Genomic DNA, 15,714 nt, shown 5'->3' with positions numbered 1-15,714 from the left:
AACCCACGGAACGTGTTGGCCAGCGTTGATGGCGGGTGGTGGAGGGTTGGTGATATCGGGGATGGCTTGGGGGGCGGGGGGCGGAGCAGCGTCAGCCGTCGGTATAGGTGTCTAGGTCTGGGTGTTGATTGGTGCGATAGCTAGTACAATTTGGTCAGAATGGGACAGAAGCAGAGCCGGCAAAAGCCCGCCTCTGGCTCAGAGGGCGCAGCCCCACCCACCGGACGTGCACGGGCTCCCACCGTCACCAAGAGCATTGTCTTTGATACCAATGAGCAGGCCGATCCAGTGTCCAGCGATCATGTCTACGAGTACTCCCCTGTTCGGCCCACCATCAAGTCGGGGCCGATCTCGTCCGCCTCCCCTTATACCCCGACGACGGGCGGTGGCATCTCGCGTGGGCGTGCTGGATCCAAGTACACCCATGTCTTGCCAGGAGATTACTCCGAGCTCGAATCGGACACTCCCAAGCTCCAGGTTCAGGGCATGTCTCGTCTCTCTACCACCGAGTGGCGGACCATCCGTCGCCGCGCCCGTCGCCCGTCCAAGGAGGTGAGCGGTGATGTGGCCCAGCTGCTCGACAGCGCTGCGCGCGAGAGCCCCTGGTACCTGCTGGCCTTTGACCGCGACTCCATTCTAGCCTTGATGGAGACCAAGGCCCAGCTTTTGGGACCGGGCGCTTTTGCCCTTTTGACCTCAGGTCAAGACTTTGCGACGCTGTGTTATCTGGACACTCAGCTGCGCCCCGTCAATGTACCTGTGGTCAACCGCGCCGGCTTGCTAGCGCTGAGCATTACCAACGTCAAGGGGGAGACGCCCACGTTTGCTAGCCTTTCATCCTTGGTGGCTGCCTACGCACGCCGAAAAGATAAACAGCTGGGTGTGGCCCTCAACCCAGCAGCCCTGCTCCGTGACGAAGTGCTCACGGCCCTCGCGCAACCCAAGTCTCACGCAGTGCAAGAAGACATTTATGATAATCAAGCCAACCCATTAGCACCAACGGGGCGGGCCATCAACGCAGCCGGCCCAGCCTACGATCTAGGCCGAGCACCTGCAACGCCTGTTTACGATGTGGGGACAGCTGACCGAACCGACAATGCAGCCACCAACTACGACCTCGCTCGTGCTGGCGATCATGCCCCAGGTGTGGCTGCCTATGACATGGCCAGGCACCCAACCTCCACACCAGCCAAGATTACGTACGAGATACCCGTTGAGCTCTCTATGAGCCAATACGAGACGGTAACAGCTGAGGAGGAAGCAGAACAAGAGGATCTCGACGGCCTGGCTGAGGCCAAGGCAGGCCCGGGTGACGAGGGATTCATCTCCATTTCGTCCCAGAGTTTTGGCGAGGAAGGGCCCATACGAGGCGTGAGCTTTCAACCTTGTCAAACGGATCAGGTGTGTCGCGTTGTTTGAGTTGCAGCACGCTTGCCGTGTCTTGGTGTCGGGGCGCGTCATATTTTGTGGCTCGCGCCCCTCAAAAGGATGTTTGACTTGCTGGTATCGCAGTGGTTTTTTGTGGGCCTTTCAAATGTGCAACGCAATTTTCATGGAAAGCGAGACCAGCACTATGACGGTGAGCAAGCCCACCCCATCCTGCCTGGCCTTGGCCTCGTCTACACCAGTACAGTGATTGTTTCATTTTGCTGCGGTGCACCTGCCCAGACATTGACTTTTGTCTCTTCTTCATGGGCTCTGGTCGCGTAACGGCGCGCGAGGCCGAAGATGAAGTGGGGCCGTACGTCAATTATCAGCCCAGTGATGTGCTGGGTATTGTGACACGATATGACAAGCGAGCCCGCGCCTTCAAGGTCGTTTACACACACAACAACACGGTATGCATGCAGCTCTTGCATCCCATGCCCTGTTGTATTCGGTTGCCTGGTTCCGTGTTCATACATTGTTGTGGCACTTGATGCGCAGGTGTTTTATGAGTCAACACGTCACGTCGTGTTTCCGCTCCACGTGGATCAAGCCTTCCCGCCAGAGTCTCTGAACAATCGGCTCGTGACCAACGTTAAATTTATCTCTTCGAGTTGACGCTTTGAGAACGGTGTTGGTGGGTGTTGGTGGGTGCGCTTGGCTGCCCAGCAGGGCGTTGATCAAAAAGGCATGCATGTTACAACTTGGATGTTCAAATCGATTCTGGTTCAACCTGCTCCTTTTTTTATTTTTATCCTAATTTGAAGCAGTTGGAGGAAGAGTGCAAAGTGGCTCTGGACTTGGCACCTCACTGCACCGCGTCTCTACTCGGTTTGTGCCAATTCACAGTTTGTTTTGTTCTCCGCCCACACACCCAATTCGGTTCGCAACCTGGGGTGTTTTAAAAAACAAAAAAAGGCTCAGCAGACGGGAGATCAGTCAACGCGAGGCACGGCTGTCCCCAGCAGAGAGTCACGGGTGACAATGGTGCGTAGGTGTTCTTCACTCCAGCCTTCAGTGCCCTGGGGCCGCTGGGGCAGTACCATGTATCGCAAGTCGGCCGTGCTGTCGTGAACGCGAATGCCACGCGCCTCTGGCAACACTAGCCCAAACTCTTCGCGCAACAGGCGGCGTGGCTCTCGGACGGCTCGCGCACGGAAAACCTTGGACTTGTACCACGGCGGGGAGAGGCCTAGGATGGCAGTGGGATAGCAGCTACGGTGGGACAGCCATGCAGTAGGAAGAATGAAAGGAATGTGGGTGAGCCCGTAAAAACATCAACAAGGGCCTCGTCACAATGTGCTCTCGTACCTGCACAGTGTGCAACAGACGAGGTTGTGGACCGTGTCAGTGTTGGCAACGACGCGTAGCTCAGTATGATTGTGAGAAAAGAGGCGATGCCCACCCACGCGCTCGGCGCTGGCCGGGTCGGCATCGTAGTTGGTTGTCCTGATAGCGAGGCTTTCTGCAGCAGCGGCAGCGTCCGTCAAGAGCCACTCGGCAAAGGCTGCATCGCTCCAGGCCCGTGCCACGAGCTGTGGACCGGCTCCAGAGTTTTGGAGGGCATCAAGGGAGGCCAGGGTGGCATGTAATTCATCAGATCGAACCACGCCGCGTCTGGTGAGCGTTTGCACCAGGGCTTCACACCAGGGCTGGTAGGGAAAATCTAAGGCGGCCTCCTTGGCCACGGCAGCCTGCTCTGTGCCATACCGAGTATCATGCGTGTGCGCTTCATGTTCGGCATGCATTGCATGATGATGGTGGTGGTGGTGGTGATGGTCATGGTGATGACGATGATGATGGTGCTTGTGGGCTTGGGGGGGATTGGAGTCGGGGGTAAAGGCAACGCGATGCAGCGTGGCCAAGCGCTGGGCGTAGTCGGCTTCGCTTAGGGCTTCCAGCCACGGTTGACTGACGTCCACAACAACACCATCCTCAAGCTCACCGGGTTCAGCGTGCGCAGCGCCCTCGGGCCAGAGGGCACGGTGGCTGAAAGCCACTCGGTAGAGCGGCTGGGCCGTTCCACGCTCACCGTAGGCCCCGGTCATCGGGTCCTGAAAGAGGCCGGGCAGTTCAACGATGGTTCCGACGGCACCGTGGACGTAGCCCGGGACACGCAGGTGTGGTTGTCGATAGGCAAAGGTGGTGCCAAACGGGCGTACCATGACGCGCTGTCCCACCTGAAAGCGCGGCACTTGGGGCAAGTCTGTAGTGGGCACGCCCAGAAAGCCTTGTTCGAGCTCATGGCCCGACACTGTGCCCTTTTCGGTCAAGATGCGGCTGACAGACAAGCCCCACTTTTCATAGTAACTAGCCTGCTCCGCGAGGGACGACGGCAGTCCTTCCACACCACGACGCAGCTCATCCACGGACATGCGGCCCTGCTTCACCAACAGTACCACCAGGGCATGGATGTGGCGCTCCCACGGCAGGTAGTCTCGCTCGTGTCGGTCAAGTGGAAGCCGCAACATGTTCTCCGCACCACCCACGTCATGATGCAGATCATACGTAAAAAGATGCATGCTCCGCTGCGGTATCACCCCCACCCCTGCCCTTGCCTGTCGCCCAAACAGACATTGCACAGCGATGCCTAATCGCCCACGACCCACCGTCCTCGCCCACATTTTAAGAAAAAAAAAAGAAAAAAGAAAAAAGTAACCGTCGGAATGTCTGACAATTTGTGTGTGTGTTTGTGTGTGTGTGTGTGTGTGTGTGTGTGTGTGTGTGTGTGTGTGTGTGTGTGTGTGTGGTTGGCAACGTCTTGTGCTATTGTGTGTGTGTGGTCGTCAAAGCCACAAGCTTTTCAGCACGTCCGTCCGTCCGTCCGTCCGTCTCTGTCTCTGTCTCTGTCACCGTCTGCGTCTCTCTCACATGAAGTTTGGTGTCCAACGGGCTCAGGTGGGCTTGGCGCTTTAATATACAGGATCGGTCGGGTCACCGCGCACGACTTGAGTTCAGCTTTGTGCAGCTATTCCCCGTTCCTCGCGAGAGCATTGGATCCGTGCCCCTCGTGCACGCCCACCGTTGAATATGGGCAAGAAGAAGGGCGCCAAGAAGAAGGGATCCAAAAAGGCTCCAGAGAAACCGCCCAAGATTCCAGGGCACACGCTTGGTACGCCGCAGCGCGGGTTGATAACGATTGGCCGCTTCCGTCACGGTTGCTAAACTCATCGCGCGGGTTGGCTGTTTAGGCGGGATGCCGATGTTCGTGCACGCGCTCTCAGGTCGACCGTTGGAGGTCACTGAGCTGCGTTTTGCCACCATTGCCGCCCTCAAGGAACGCGTGGCCGAGCTGACCAAGTTTTCTGTCGACTGCATGACGCTCTTGTTTCCAACGACGCCCCAGGATCCAGATGGTCATTCGGTGGCTTCGATTCGGGCCTTCCGCCCCAGCTGGCCTTGGCCAGCCGATCTTCGCGTTCGAATCCTTCACGACGCAGCCACGCTCTCTGCCTCTGGCCTCAAGGAGCACTCGGTCATTTACGTCCTTGTTCGGCTGCAGGTGATGGCTGGTACCAATGTCTTTGAGCGCGAAGACGACCCCATCAAGATGATGACCAAGCGCGCCGGCCAGCGCTTCTTGCAGCTAGCCCGTGGCCGACCCGTGGATCCGTTTGAGACTGCTGCAGCAGCAGCAGAAGAAGCCAAGGCCAAAGTTAAGGACCCTTTTAAAATATAGTTCCTTCTCGTGTTCTTTCTTGAACACGTCTCGTGTTGTCTTGGTCTCTGTATCCACGTGCATATGCTATCCTCTTTTGAACGACCCCATGATTAATGATGCCGTGCCCGCGTGCTTGGTTCGATCCGATGCCAGTGCCCTGCTTGTTTATTCTTGTGTTCTCGGCTCCCCCGTCTTGTGTATGTGAGTCTCTTCCATGATGCCATGTTTGCGCGCGCGCGCGCGCGCGTATGTGTTGTTTCTGTTCTTCTTCTCCCTTTTTCAACTCTTTTGGAGGCCTTTGACGGTTGAGCTGACATGTGAATTACTTCCAAGCAAATTTGGACCAATCAAATCATGCCGTTGGCACATGAGTTTCGACACTGATCAAACCAAAAACACGCAAACAGTCCAGCATCCGCGCCAGGCGACATGACCAACACCATCGCGTCAACACCATCGCGTCAACACCATCGCGTGCGCATGAGGCGCACACACTCAACAATCGTCAGATGGCGGAAGCTGATCGCAAAGCTTCTCCGCTTCATCGTGCAGTAGGCGCGATTGCTGTTTCACCTCGTCCTCCAGGGACTTGATCTCACGCTCATGGCTACGCACTTGCTGCCGCAGTGCCTGCAAATCATCCTCGGCCTTGCTCATGTCCTTGAGATATCGACTCACAAGCTCTTCACCACGCACCTAAACAGAATGACAGGGCGCAATGTATGTGAAAACAGTTTAATCTGAGGCGTCTCGGGCTTGTGCATGTCCTTGGCACCACTCTGCACCCGCACAAGGGCGCGTACCTTTTCCAAGGACTTCAGGTTGTCTCGAATGCGGCATTGGTCGGTCTCGATGGTGCTGATGCTGGTCTCAGCTTCCTGCTTGGCCTGCTGCAGCTGCTTTTGTTTATTCATCAAGCGTTGCGTCGTCTCCAATATCTGCCTGATCGGGCCTTCGAGCACCACCTTCCACTGCTCGAATACAGGGCCGGTCATGTCCATGTCTCGGTTCAGCTCCTGGAGGGATCGCTCAGCCCTATTCAGTCGACCCAAATTATGCATCAGGGTTGAGATGGGCGTCAGCGAACAATGACTCTAGCCAGGGTTGTGAAATGCGGCGTGGCCTGACTTGAGCAAATCTGATAATTCCAGGCAATCTTCCATTGCATCGGTCAAAGTGTTCTCCATCAACTCCCAGCTGAGAATTCGAAGCAGCTGCTCCAAATTTTCGTGCGAGAAGATGTCTGTGCAAAGCCATTGCCGCTCTGAGGCTGTTCGCAGCTTGCTGATCAACTTTTTGCGCTCCAGCTTCTCCTCGTAAGATGCTTCCTCTTCCACCGTAATGGACTTTGTCTCACCAGGCGCCAATGTGAGCTCATAGCGACAAAAGCCCTATCAGCAGAAGCAAGACCAGTGAATGTGAGGGTGAGTGTGAGTGCACCGAACAGAGCGCATCCCCTGGCATCAGAGATTTGAGCTGTCTTGGGGCCACCCGCACCCGCAACTCGACGGACCTCTGCCCGCTTGATGGCATTTTCCGATGTCAAGATGCTGTAGCCGTTGTGAGTCATCGAGGCCGTGTGGTTAATGTAGAGCGTTGAGGGACCGGACATGGCTTCTTGACCGTTGTTGACAAAGGTGTATACCGTCGTTCGGCGGGAAACATAGCCAATGTCGGCCCACTTGAATTTTCTACGGTGTCCGAGACACGTTTGAACAAACAAAATGGTTGGCCCGAGACCATGCATATCAGCTGTTTCAAGATGTAGTGGCCTGCAACAGATACAGGAACCCACCCCCCCTCCGATCAGGCGGCAAGAGTCAGGGCAAAAGGCACGCGGCATGGGGTGCACAGAGTGGGCACGGCGTGGGCATAGAATTGTGCGTGATCGTACAGGATTACAGCGTCATCGTTGGGCAGCATGGGGCTGAATTCAACTTGGGAGACGAATCGGCCCTCCTGCATCATGCTGATCGTACCATTGGCCAGGGCTGCCTCAGACTCGTTGAACAAGTGGACTGAATGCATGGCATTGACCTGGCGGGTAAGCGTGTCCAGAGATGTCCAGAAATGTCATCAAGTCAGGGGACAGCACGGTTCTCGTGCAGCAAGTTCAGGATGCAAAGCGCAACTTGGCCAAACCTTGTTGAAGGAGGGATCATACACCAAAATTTTGCGGGCTGACACGGGAAAAGTGGCAACGGGTACAACGCCGCTCTCGCCGGCACGCAGATCCACCTGTGCACGCAGCAAACCCGTGAGCAACGAGGCGGTGCTAGCTGCTGTGGCAGGAAGCTTGGAAGAGGAGGGGAGGGGGCACGGCACACTGACTGGCTGGCTGAGATTGTAGGCAATGCGTTCCGTCAGGCCGGCCATGGCGGACACGTCGACCGCTTCCCAATCATCCGTGGCATCGGCATCGGCTCCACGCCCACGCAACCGCAACACCAAGTGCAGGGTGGACTCTTTTTGAATGTTATAATCACTCAAGGTCCGACCATCTTCCAGCTGCTTGCCGGCAAAAATGAGGCGCTGTTGATCCGGCGGGATGCCTACAGCCACCGCGATAGCACAGTATCAGGGGGAACAAAAGGGTTCCAGTAGAGCCCTGCAAGTTTTGGGAAGAGGCAGAGCGCCACCAAGTCTGCAAGCGACCAAGTCTGGAAGCTACCGACCTTCGCGGTCGGTAATCTTGCTCTTGATCACAGCCATGGTGTCCGAGGGCGACACGGGGAGGGAGATTGTCTTGCCTGCAACCAAAAAAGCACACAGTCATGGGCAAGTCAGCCAACACAGCAGCCAAGACACCCAGCAGCCTTGTATGGGCAGAAGCCTCGTGTTCAAAACCCCAAAGACAGTCGTTTGAGAATCACTGTAGGCGTACCAGTGAGGGTCTTGATGAAGATGGTCATTGAGCCTCGCTCTCTGGATCATCGCACGTGGGATGAGGGGGTGCAGTGCAATGGCACCGAAGAAATATTGCGTTGAATGGTTGCGAGGGAATCAGATGGGGCGGACAGACTCACTGGCGAGCTTGAATCTTTTTCTTCTTGGCCTGCTGTTGCTTGCTGGAGGCGGCAGCATCGTTGACAAGTTCAAGCTCACTGCCCATAAGACAGACCTGGACATTGCGCCAGTCTTCAGCGGTCGTGTTGTGGATGTTGGCCATGGCCTGCAATTGAGTCGGTGTTTTGATGGCCGCCGTTGGCACGTCGAGGTGGTAGGTGCAAGACCACTCCTTGGCGTCACAAACGTAGCTGACGGAGAGATCAAGCTCGTCCTGCAGTTATGAACAAGCACGGGAACGACCGCCAAAGCATGCAAGGGTTTGATTGGGGTTGGGGTTGAGGAGGGATGAGCAGAGGTGCAACTGCCCTTTGCAGGGGACTCGCAAGTCTTGCGGCGCGACTATGACCATGTCAGCAAGGCCACAAGGCGAGGACGCACCGTTTCAGGTGGGGTGAGAAAGGTAATGACGGCGTGGCCAGACTCCTTGGATTGATAGGCCTGGCTGCGCTGCAGCTTTTGGCAGATGATCTGAGGTGGGGTGGTAGGACGTTGTGGGTGAGCACAGTGGTACACATCTTCGAGCACGTTCGATATCTGGGGTGCGCCCGCCCCCCACCCCCATCACACACCTGCTCGAGCTGATCGCGCAAATCCTTGTTGTGAATAAAACAGGTTCGAAGGTGAACAAGAGGAACTAGCTGAAGACCCTTCTCACTGCTCAGAAGTGAAGCGGTTGTTACTGTCTGAGTAACCTATCCCCGAAAATAAAATCGAACAAGGGAGCCCAAAGGAGCCAGGGGCATAGCCGGTACAACCGACAGTCAGTAGGTCATCGATGAGAGCAAGGGGGGTGGTGGGAGTGGGCTGAAGCTGTTCCTACCGTGGTGCCATCGCTAGTCACTGATTCTACACGCTCATCCTGCAGCATGGCGAGGAGTCCTAGGTGGCGGAATCGCGGGGCCTGATCAGATACAATGCCCGCGGCCAGGTGGCGGACAAATTTGGGCCAAGAAGTCTGAAAAGTGACAACCCACCGCTGTATGTGTGAGTGACAAAGGTTTCGATCCCAGTGTCAGTTTTGGAGGGCTGAGCAACCGTCAAATCCACTTGAGCACCAATGCAGGAGCGTAGGAAGCCCCGGATGCTGCCGCTGAGATCAAATTGGTAGAGGTTGGCCTGGTCAGCGCGAGCTTCGGCAAAGCGATCTGCAGCCTCAATGTTGTATTGGGTGGAGGGCACCGTATCGCCGATGCGTGCCGCGAGCGTATCTACAATGACGTCGTGCGTCTGTTGTGGAACGCTCAGCTTGAAACCGCGCCGGTTGTGGGCCAGCAATGTACCTGAGCGAGACAACAGTGGGGGGCGTGAGACAGTGGGGGAGTGAGAGGGCGATAAAGAGAGCACACTCATCGTGGATGCCCGCGGCTCGAGAAGAACTGACCCTTGTGTGCAGGGGTGATGCGCAAGCAATGGGCATAGTCATTCTTGTAAAGAGTGACTTTGGTCAGCGGCACGTTTGCCAAGCCCATGCTATGGCCGTTCGAGCCCGCGACAGACATGACGGACTCGGTTTTCAGTGACGGGTCGTTCTCAGACCACCAACAGGTCAATGACTCGTTTTGAGACTGCAAAACTACGGATCAGTCCAACCACCAAGAACCAGAGGAAAGAAAATGCATTCAGCAGCCTCGATGTCAAGGATCAAGTCGCCGCGGAGGATGACGATGACGATGAATGCCCGAGTTGATGTTGTACCGGAAGCAGTATTTGTCGATCCTCACGGTTTATAACGCTATAACACCATGGAACCGCTCACACACTTGGTGCAGGCTTTTCAAAGGTCATCGCAGTGGGTTCTTGTGGTGCTGAAGCCAACTTAGGCTCACCTCTGTGCTGACAATAGAGGGATCGTTGTGAATAGGTGTTATCGACAACGTCGCCTCTTGGCGGAGATCGGAAATGGCGGCGGGCGGTGGTTCTTGGGTAGGGCCAGGGGGAGGTCGCCCGGCGTCAATGACGTGGGGGCTATGGGTGTGTGTATAGAACGACAGGATCATGGTGCACCTGCCTGCAGCATGTACAGCTCACGGCCAGAGATGGGGTCGTCGCACGCCGATGCCGTTTCATACACAACGACAAATTTGATCGTGACATTTCTTAAGGAAGCAGAGAGAAGGAACAACTCACACCCCTTCATTCATTCATCAGGTTCTAAGCTCTAAGGCTGCTGTCGAGGGCGCCGCGGTTTGAGTGCCGATGAGCAGCTATTTTTCCAGTAGGCAACGTACAAGCGGATGCATGTATCTGCCGTTCGAGTATGTGGGTTGGTTCTCGTACTTGATGTGTTTGTCGGACGCTGGACACCACAGCACGCATAGCCTCAAACGGCAGCGCGTGTGTGTGGCCCTCAGAAGGGATCGCCATCGCAGTGTTGGGGGCCAGTGACGGCAACCATGAGCGTATTTGAACGTCTACAGGCGCCCACGGCGTCTTCGGAGCGCAAGGCCAAGGCTGCCATCGCTCGGCGCCGGGAACATGCCAAACTGCAGCTGGCTGATGCCCAGAACCGACCCCGCGCCGCCATGCGCCGCGATGTCTTTGTGTACGATCCCATCATTGAGCGGCGTGCCAGCAGCAAAAAAGCGGGCAATTCGGGGTCACGATCCGCCAGTTCATCCCGCCGCGGCTCCCTGAAGCGTCCACTAGCCGGCGCGACGTCTGCCCCCGAGACTCCCATCACTGGCCACAGTAAAGCCCAACAACGCGGGGCCACTCCCCGGGATCACCAACAGGCAGTCACAGGCCCCAAGCGAGCAAGTCCATCAAAGACTGACGAGGACATTTCACCTGCTCGGCCGGCTCCCATGGAGCGGCGGCTCACGGCCGAGTCGCTCGATCTCCTCGACCCCATGTCTCTGGAGGAGCGCATTCGCTCCCTCTCCACGGAGGCCTTTGACATTACTGGTTTGCTACCTGCCGATGCGGTCCATTCAAGCGAGGTTGCAGAGTCAATAGACAGTGGCACCATGGCCGCCCCCTCTCGCATCTCCACGACCATGACCTCGGTCAGCCAGCGTGGTCGCCGACACCTACCTGTTCGCCTGCCGCACGCCAACGACCCCACTCTGAATGCCCACGCCTCGGCGCACAGCCCCCCATCGTCAAGGGCCATCCAGCATACGACCACTGGTGCCGGCAATCGCCCGGGCCACAGTCCTCAGAGTCAAAAGAGCCCGCAAGCCCCATCGCCTCGCACCCCCAGTAAAGGTACGGCCTTCACGCCCACGGCGCGGGCTCGGGCCACCGCGGCGGCGTCCCCCGTTGCGGGAAAGAACTCCACAGCAGCGGCGCGCAGTCCTCGCCAGGGTGGCAGCGCAGGCGCCAGCCCGAGGCCCCGCAGTGCGCCCAATGGTCGCTCGCCCGGCAGTCGCTCGACCCGACTCGATGAAGCAAGTGTGCCCTCGGTCATCTATGAAGCCCCCACCCCGTCACCACCTCCAGCAAGTCCGGGGCCCATCTCCAGGCGCAGCTCTGGGCGTAGCACGCCCGCACGCTCACCCGCCACTCCGAATGCGGTTAGCACCGGCGTGGGCGTGGCATCTCGCAGTCGACGCACACCGCCCCCAAAGAGCCTCGGCGGCTCCACCCGTCGCAAGGCCGGTGCGGCGACCTCAAGCGTCCGCTCGACCACGGCCAAGCCCATCTTGCGACGGCTCGACCGCATGCTGCTCGTGCGCGATTTGGACCTGACGCTCAGCGTTGGGCGCTGTTCTCCTTTGTTGGATGTCTGTGCGCGGCGCCTTGAGTGCGTACGAGGGGTTCAACGCGCCGCCGACAATCTACGATCCCTGGGCCTGCAGATTAGTGAGCAGGATATCAACGAATTGGCCGGTTATCGCAAGCCGCGTGCAGAGGTCGTTCACATCCTGACTGCCTTTGTCGCACTTCTGGACCCTGCCGAGGACTGGCACAATCTCACCGTCGAATGGGACCTTGTCAAAGCCCGCATCAAGGCCCGGTAAGCTTTCCCCTCTCATGTCGGAGCCACCGGCTCGTTTGTTTGTTTGTATCAGCGCGATCGTGCGCTTGCCGTTGGCTCGCTCGCTGCGCCGCCTCTTCACTTTCGCACAAAATTTGGCACTGGCTTGGGCTTCCACCAGGACATTGTGCCCCCGCCTCGATTCCTTTGACATCCGCCAGGACAGCCCCTTTGGCACATTGGCTCTGGAGGCCATGAGCCAGCTCTCGGTTGAAGCCACCCAATTTGTATGGCCTGCGCGCCTCGCTTTCTAGCGTGCACTGGTGCAAAGCCAGCGCCGCCCGTCCGTTCGTGTGTCACCACCTCACTTTTTATTCTGCTGCTGCTTGGTGTATGTGTGTGTGTGTGTGTGTGTGTGTGTGTGTACGCGCGCGATCCGCTTTGTTCTCGCTGCTAAGGAGAGCCACGCGCTGGCGCGGGTTCTGGAATGGCTGCACGGCTATGGCGAGCTGCGCCAACGCTGGCATGAGCTCATGGCCATGATTCAAGCGCAGGGGCCACCCGCTGCCATCCCCACGGCCGTGCGCAATGAGATTCGGCAGCAAAAACGTGTGACTCCAGTGTCCCACGCCATGTTGGAGGTGGCAGCGCGCATCGTGATTGGCGGGAGCAACAGCAAAGCCGGGGGGTGAGTGCGTGTCTTTTGGGTAGTCCATGGTGCAAGCCGCAACACTTTATGGCGAGAACGATCCTTGTTTTTGGTTCTCCTCGTGCCTTTGAAAACCTAGGCTTACATGATGGATGGGATCGAGTAGGTTAGACCCGGGTGATTTCGATCATTGGCCGACACTGCAGCAATACTTGCGAAACAATTTTTCAACCGATGTGGCCCGCTTTAAAGGTCTTAGTCCGGACAATTTGCACGGTGCCATTTTCTTTGTCCAAAGCCTGCCCGAGGCTCCGGATCTCGCGGTCCCCACGCTGCGCCGCGTCAGCCATGCTTTGGGTCAGTGCTATGCCTTGACTTGGTTGGAAGATGCGGCTAGCATGTGATGCCTGCCCACTCTCATGGGCTTTGTTATCTGCCATCTTGTCAATAGGCATTGTTGCACAGTTTGTAGAGGATGTCTTGGCGGGCTTCCCCTTGACCCTGGTAGATGCGCCAGCACCCGTTCACTAGCCAAAACCTTGAAGTTTACCACCATCCAGAAGTGTGTGCGCGTCTGCGTGTGTGTGCGTGTGTGTGTGCGTCTGCGGGTAGACGTGCGTTGTGGATAGACGAGGTATTTCCTCGGAGAATGTCGCATTTGCTCAGAACAGTGAGACAAGTCGAATCTCCCAACTCCTAATTAACAAGTCACGTCTCATGGCGATCTGCACACACAGGCACGCCCTCAAAAGAAAAAAAACAAAAAGAAAACAAAAACAAAAAAAAAAAAAACCCCTTGCTTAGAAAGCAAACTCGTCTCTTTGTGTCATTTCAATTTTTTTTTTTTTTCCCGTTGTGTTGTGTTGTAAAGGAAACAGGCCATGGCGGAAACGGCAGTGGGCGGGTTGCCTGCAATGGTGACGGTGGTGGAGGTGCATCGCGACAATGCGACCAAGTTGTTGCCGCGGTTGATGCTGGCGCTCTCTCGCGCTAGCTTTGTGGCGCTGGACCTTGAGATGACGGGTCTTGGCGATCGCCGGCAGGCTCGGGCCAAGGACATGAACACCAAATATGGGGTGTACTGCCAAGCGGCTCGCTCGCGTGCACTGCTATCCATGGGACTGGCAGTTTTTTCCGAAAGCCACCCACAAGCAGAGTCTTCAGAGAATGCTGTAGTGCACTATCAGGTTCAGGTCTTTGAGCTGCTTCTATCCAGTTTGCGTGAATACGTGGTGGAACCGCTCAGCCTGCAATTTTTGTTGCGGCATGGCTTCGACTTTAATCGCCAGGTGCGCGACGGGCTGACCTACACGCCCGGGGCTGGTGCCACCGAAGCTGAGGCCCCGCCTGCAAGCAAGCGCGCCAAGGCCGGGTCAGCGTCAGGGTCAGGGCCGGGGCCGGGGCCGAGGTCTGACTCCGCTGCTTCGAGGGCTCTGATCCGTAAAGAGGTGCCCCGGCGTGTGTTCGAGGCATTGATACAAAGCACCGCGCCCATCGTGACGCACAATGGGCTTCTTGATCTTTGCTTTCTGTATCAGCACCTGTGGGCTGATCTACCTGCGACGCTGGACGTGTTTGTGGCCGACTGTTCCCAGCTCTTTGGCCGAGTCATTGACACCAAATATGTGGCCGAGTATGAGGCGCGAGAGCCGGCGTCATTTCTCGAGTATTTGTTTCGCACCGCTTTTCGACGTGTGCAGCGGGGCGTTGGCATGGCGCTGCAGCAGCCTGCGTACACCATGCATCTGCCCGCATCCTATCGCGGCGAGTACGCCATGCCCGCGCTACAGAGTAGATGGCCCTTGACCGAGGCGTCGCGACTGTGTCGCCATTACGAGCGCTTTGGGCATTGCAATAGGGGAGAGGCTTGCCCAAACCTACACGACCTGGATCTGGTGCTGGATGTACAGGAAGCGCGTACACGCAAGCCGCGCCAAACACCATCGGGCGACCAACCCAGTTCTGTGCCTTTGACTGTGGCCCCAAGTGGTGCAGCCGGCAACACGGTTCATGGTCATCGGGCAGGCTTTGATGCATTCATGACTGGGTTCTACTTTGCGAGTTGGGCTGCGGGAGTGACTTCTGAAAAGCAGTCGTCCGTGGAGCGCCAAATCTACGTCATGGGCCGTGATCGCCCCCTCCTGCTCACCAAGAGCCAGTTTACCAACTATAGCGCTGGTCACACCGCACGATGGGCTCAGCTACATCCTGACTCCCAGAGCGGAGCAGAGCAGAGCTGATATGGTATTTTTGAAGTTGTGAGGTTCTCCATGCCACCATTGTGGCGGCGTGGTATGTGCCGGCATTTTACATCACTGGATCTATGATCCGTGTGTGCTATGACGCCAAGGAAGCAGAGCTTCCCCTGCATCGACAATTGACCAAACGAACCCCTTTTCATTGTCTTGCCTTTTCCTCGCTCCTTTTACTCACATTCAGTCAACTTTCCCGAGACAGCCTCTAGTCCTCTCCTTCATTCCGCTTCCCAGGCCGCCATCCAAGGCCCACATCCTGTTGTTTAGAGAAAATTTATTAAATACGTTGGAATTATTTGCATCACAAATTGGCATGGCTAATGCTGTCAGCTGGTACGTTTCAAGGCCTGATGAAGAGTCGAAAGCCTCTTTGCCCTTCCTAGTTGTCATTCTTGTTCAGAGAAAGTAGGCGGACGAGCAGCGCCTCCTCTCGCTCCTCCTTTCGCCTCGAGCCCCGAAGCAAACAAAATGCGTTGTCAGCACACCAAAATTGGATGATGGCGTGGTGGTGCTGACATTTAAGTTATATACATACTTGATGAAGTTAAAGAAATTTGAATAATGTTTACAGTGTTACTTCTTGTAGTATAAATGAGAGTTGTTGAGGCTTGCGTTCATTTTCACGTGTATGTGTGAGTGTGAGTGTGTGTGTGTTTCGAGCATTTTTTTTGAACCTGGTCGGTGGGCTTTGATCGCCCACCGTTAGCGCTTCTCCCGGCACTTTCAATTGCATGTC

At 56.6% G+C, this 15,714-nt stretch overlaps 5 protein-coding genes across 5 annotated transcripts; 3 read left to right on the top strand and 2 right to left on the bottom strand.

Annotated features, from left to right (window-relative positions):
* Positions 1-159: 159 nt before the first annotated feature.
* MONBRDRAFT_26427 (uncharacterized protein) lies at positions 160-2,043 on the top strand (the record flags this gene model as incomplete). The annotated part of the gene is made up of 4 exons (XM_001746891.1): positions 160-1,401; positions 1,513-1,579; positions 1,669-1,838; positions 1,927-2,043. The coding sequence occupies 4 exons, from the start codon at positions 160-162 to the stop codon at positions 2,041-2,043; spliced, it is 1,596 nt and encodes a 531-aa protein (XP_001746943.1).
* An 88-nt stretch (positions 2,044-2,131) lies between these two features.
* Positions 2,132-4,044, bottom strand: MONBRDRAFT_37534 (uncharacterized protein). Its single transcript, XM_001746773.1, has 2 exons — positions 2,737-4,044; positions 2,132-2,640 (listed from the first exon to the last, which is right to left on the bottom strand). The coding sequence occupies exons 1-2, from the start codon at positions 3,945-3,947 to the stop codon at positions 2,361-2,363; spliced, it is 1,491 nt and encodes a 496-aa protein (XP_001746825.1). The 5' UTR covers positions 3,948-4,044; the 3' UTR covers positions 2,132-2,360.
* A 411-nt stretch (positions 4,045-4,455) lies between these two features.
* On the top strand, positions 4,456-5,104 carry MONBRDRAFT_26425 (uncharacterized protein; the record flags this gene model as incomplete). The annotated part of the gene is made up of 2 exons (XM_001746890.1): positions 4,456-4,537; positions 4,617-5,104. 2 exons carry the CDS (start codon positions 4,456-4,458, stop codon positions 5,102-5,104), a joined length of 570 nt encoding a protein of 189 aa, XP_001746942.1.
* Positions 5,105-5,581: 477 nt separating this feature from the next.
* On the bottom strand, positions 5,582-9,624 carry MONBRDRAFT_26424 (uncharacterized protein; the record flags this gene model as incomplete). Its single annotated transcript, XM_001746772.1, has 15 exons — positions 5,582-5,782; positions 5,890-6,121; positions 6,215-6,477; positions 6,600-6,777; positions 6,981-7,123; positions 7,229-7,324; positions 7,418-7,638; positions 7,762-7,836; positions 7,971-8,011; positions 8,113-8,366; positions 8,534-8,623; positions 8,725-8,847; positions 8,976-9,034; positions 9,130-9,435; positions 9,537-9,624. The coding sequence occupies 15 exons, from the start codon at positions 9,622-9,624 to the stop codon at positions 5,582-5,584; spliced, it is 2,370 nt and encodes a 789-aa protein (XP_001746824.1).
* A 924-nt stretch (positions 9,625-10,548) lies between these two features.
* Positions 10,549-14,963, top strand: MONBRDRAFT_9179 (uncharacterized protein; the record flags this gene model as incomplete). The annotated part of the gene is made up of 2 exons (XM_001746889.1): positions 10,549-12,113; positions 13,595-14,963. The coding sequence occupies 2 exons, from the start codon at positions 10,549-10,551 to the stop codon at positions 14,961-14,963; spliced, it is 2,934 nt and encodes a 977-aa protein (XP_001746941.1).
* Positions 14,964-15,714: the final 751 nt, after the last annotated feature.

The sequence above is a fragment of the Monosiga brevicollis genome, genomic scaffold (genome assembly GCF_000002865.3).
Source record: "Monosiga brevicollis MX1 MONBRscaffold_14 genomic scaffold, whole genome shotgun sequence".
NCBI classification, from domain to species: Eukaryota; class Choanoflagellata; order Craspedida; family Salpingoecidae; genus Monosiga; species Monosiga brevicollis.
Note: the sequence above shows the minus strand (reverse complement) of the source record. Positions and strands in the feature narration are given on the sequence as shown.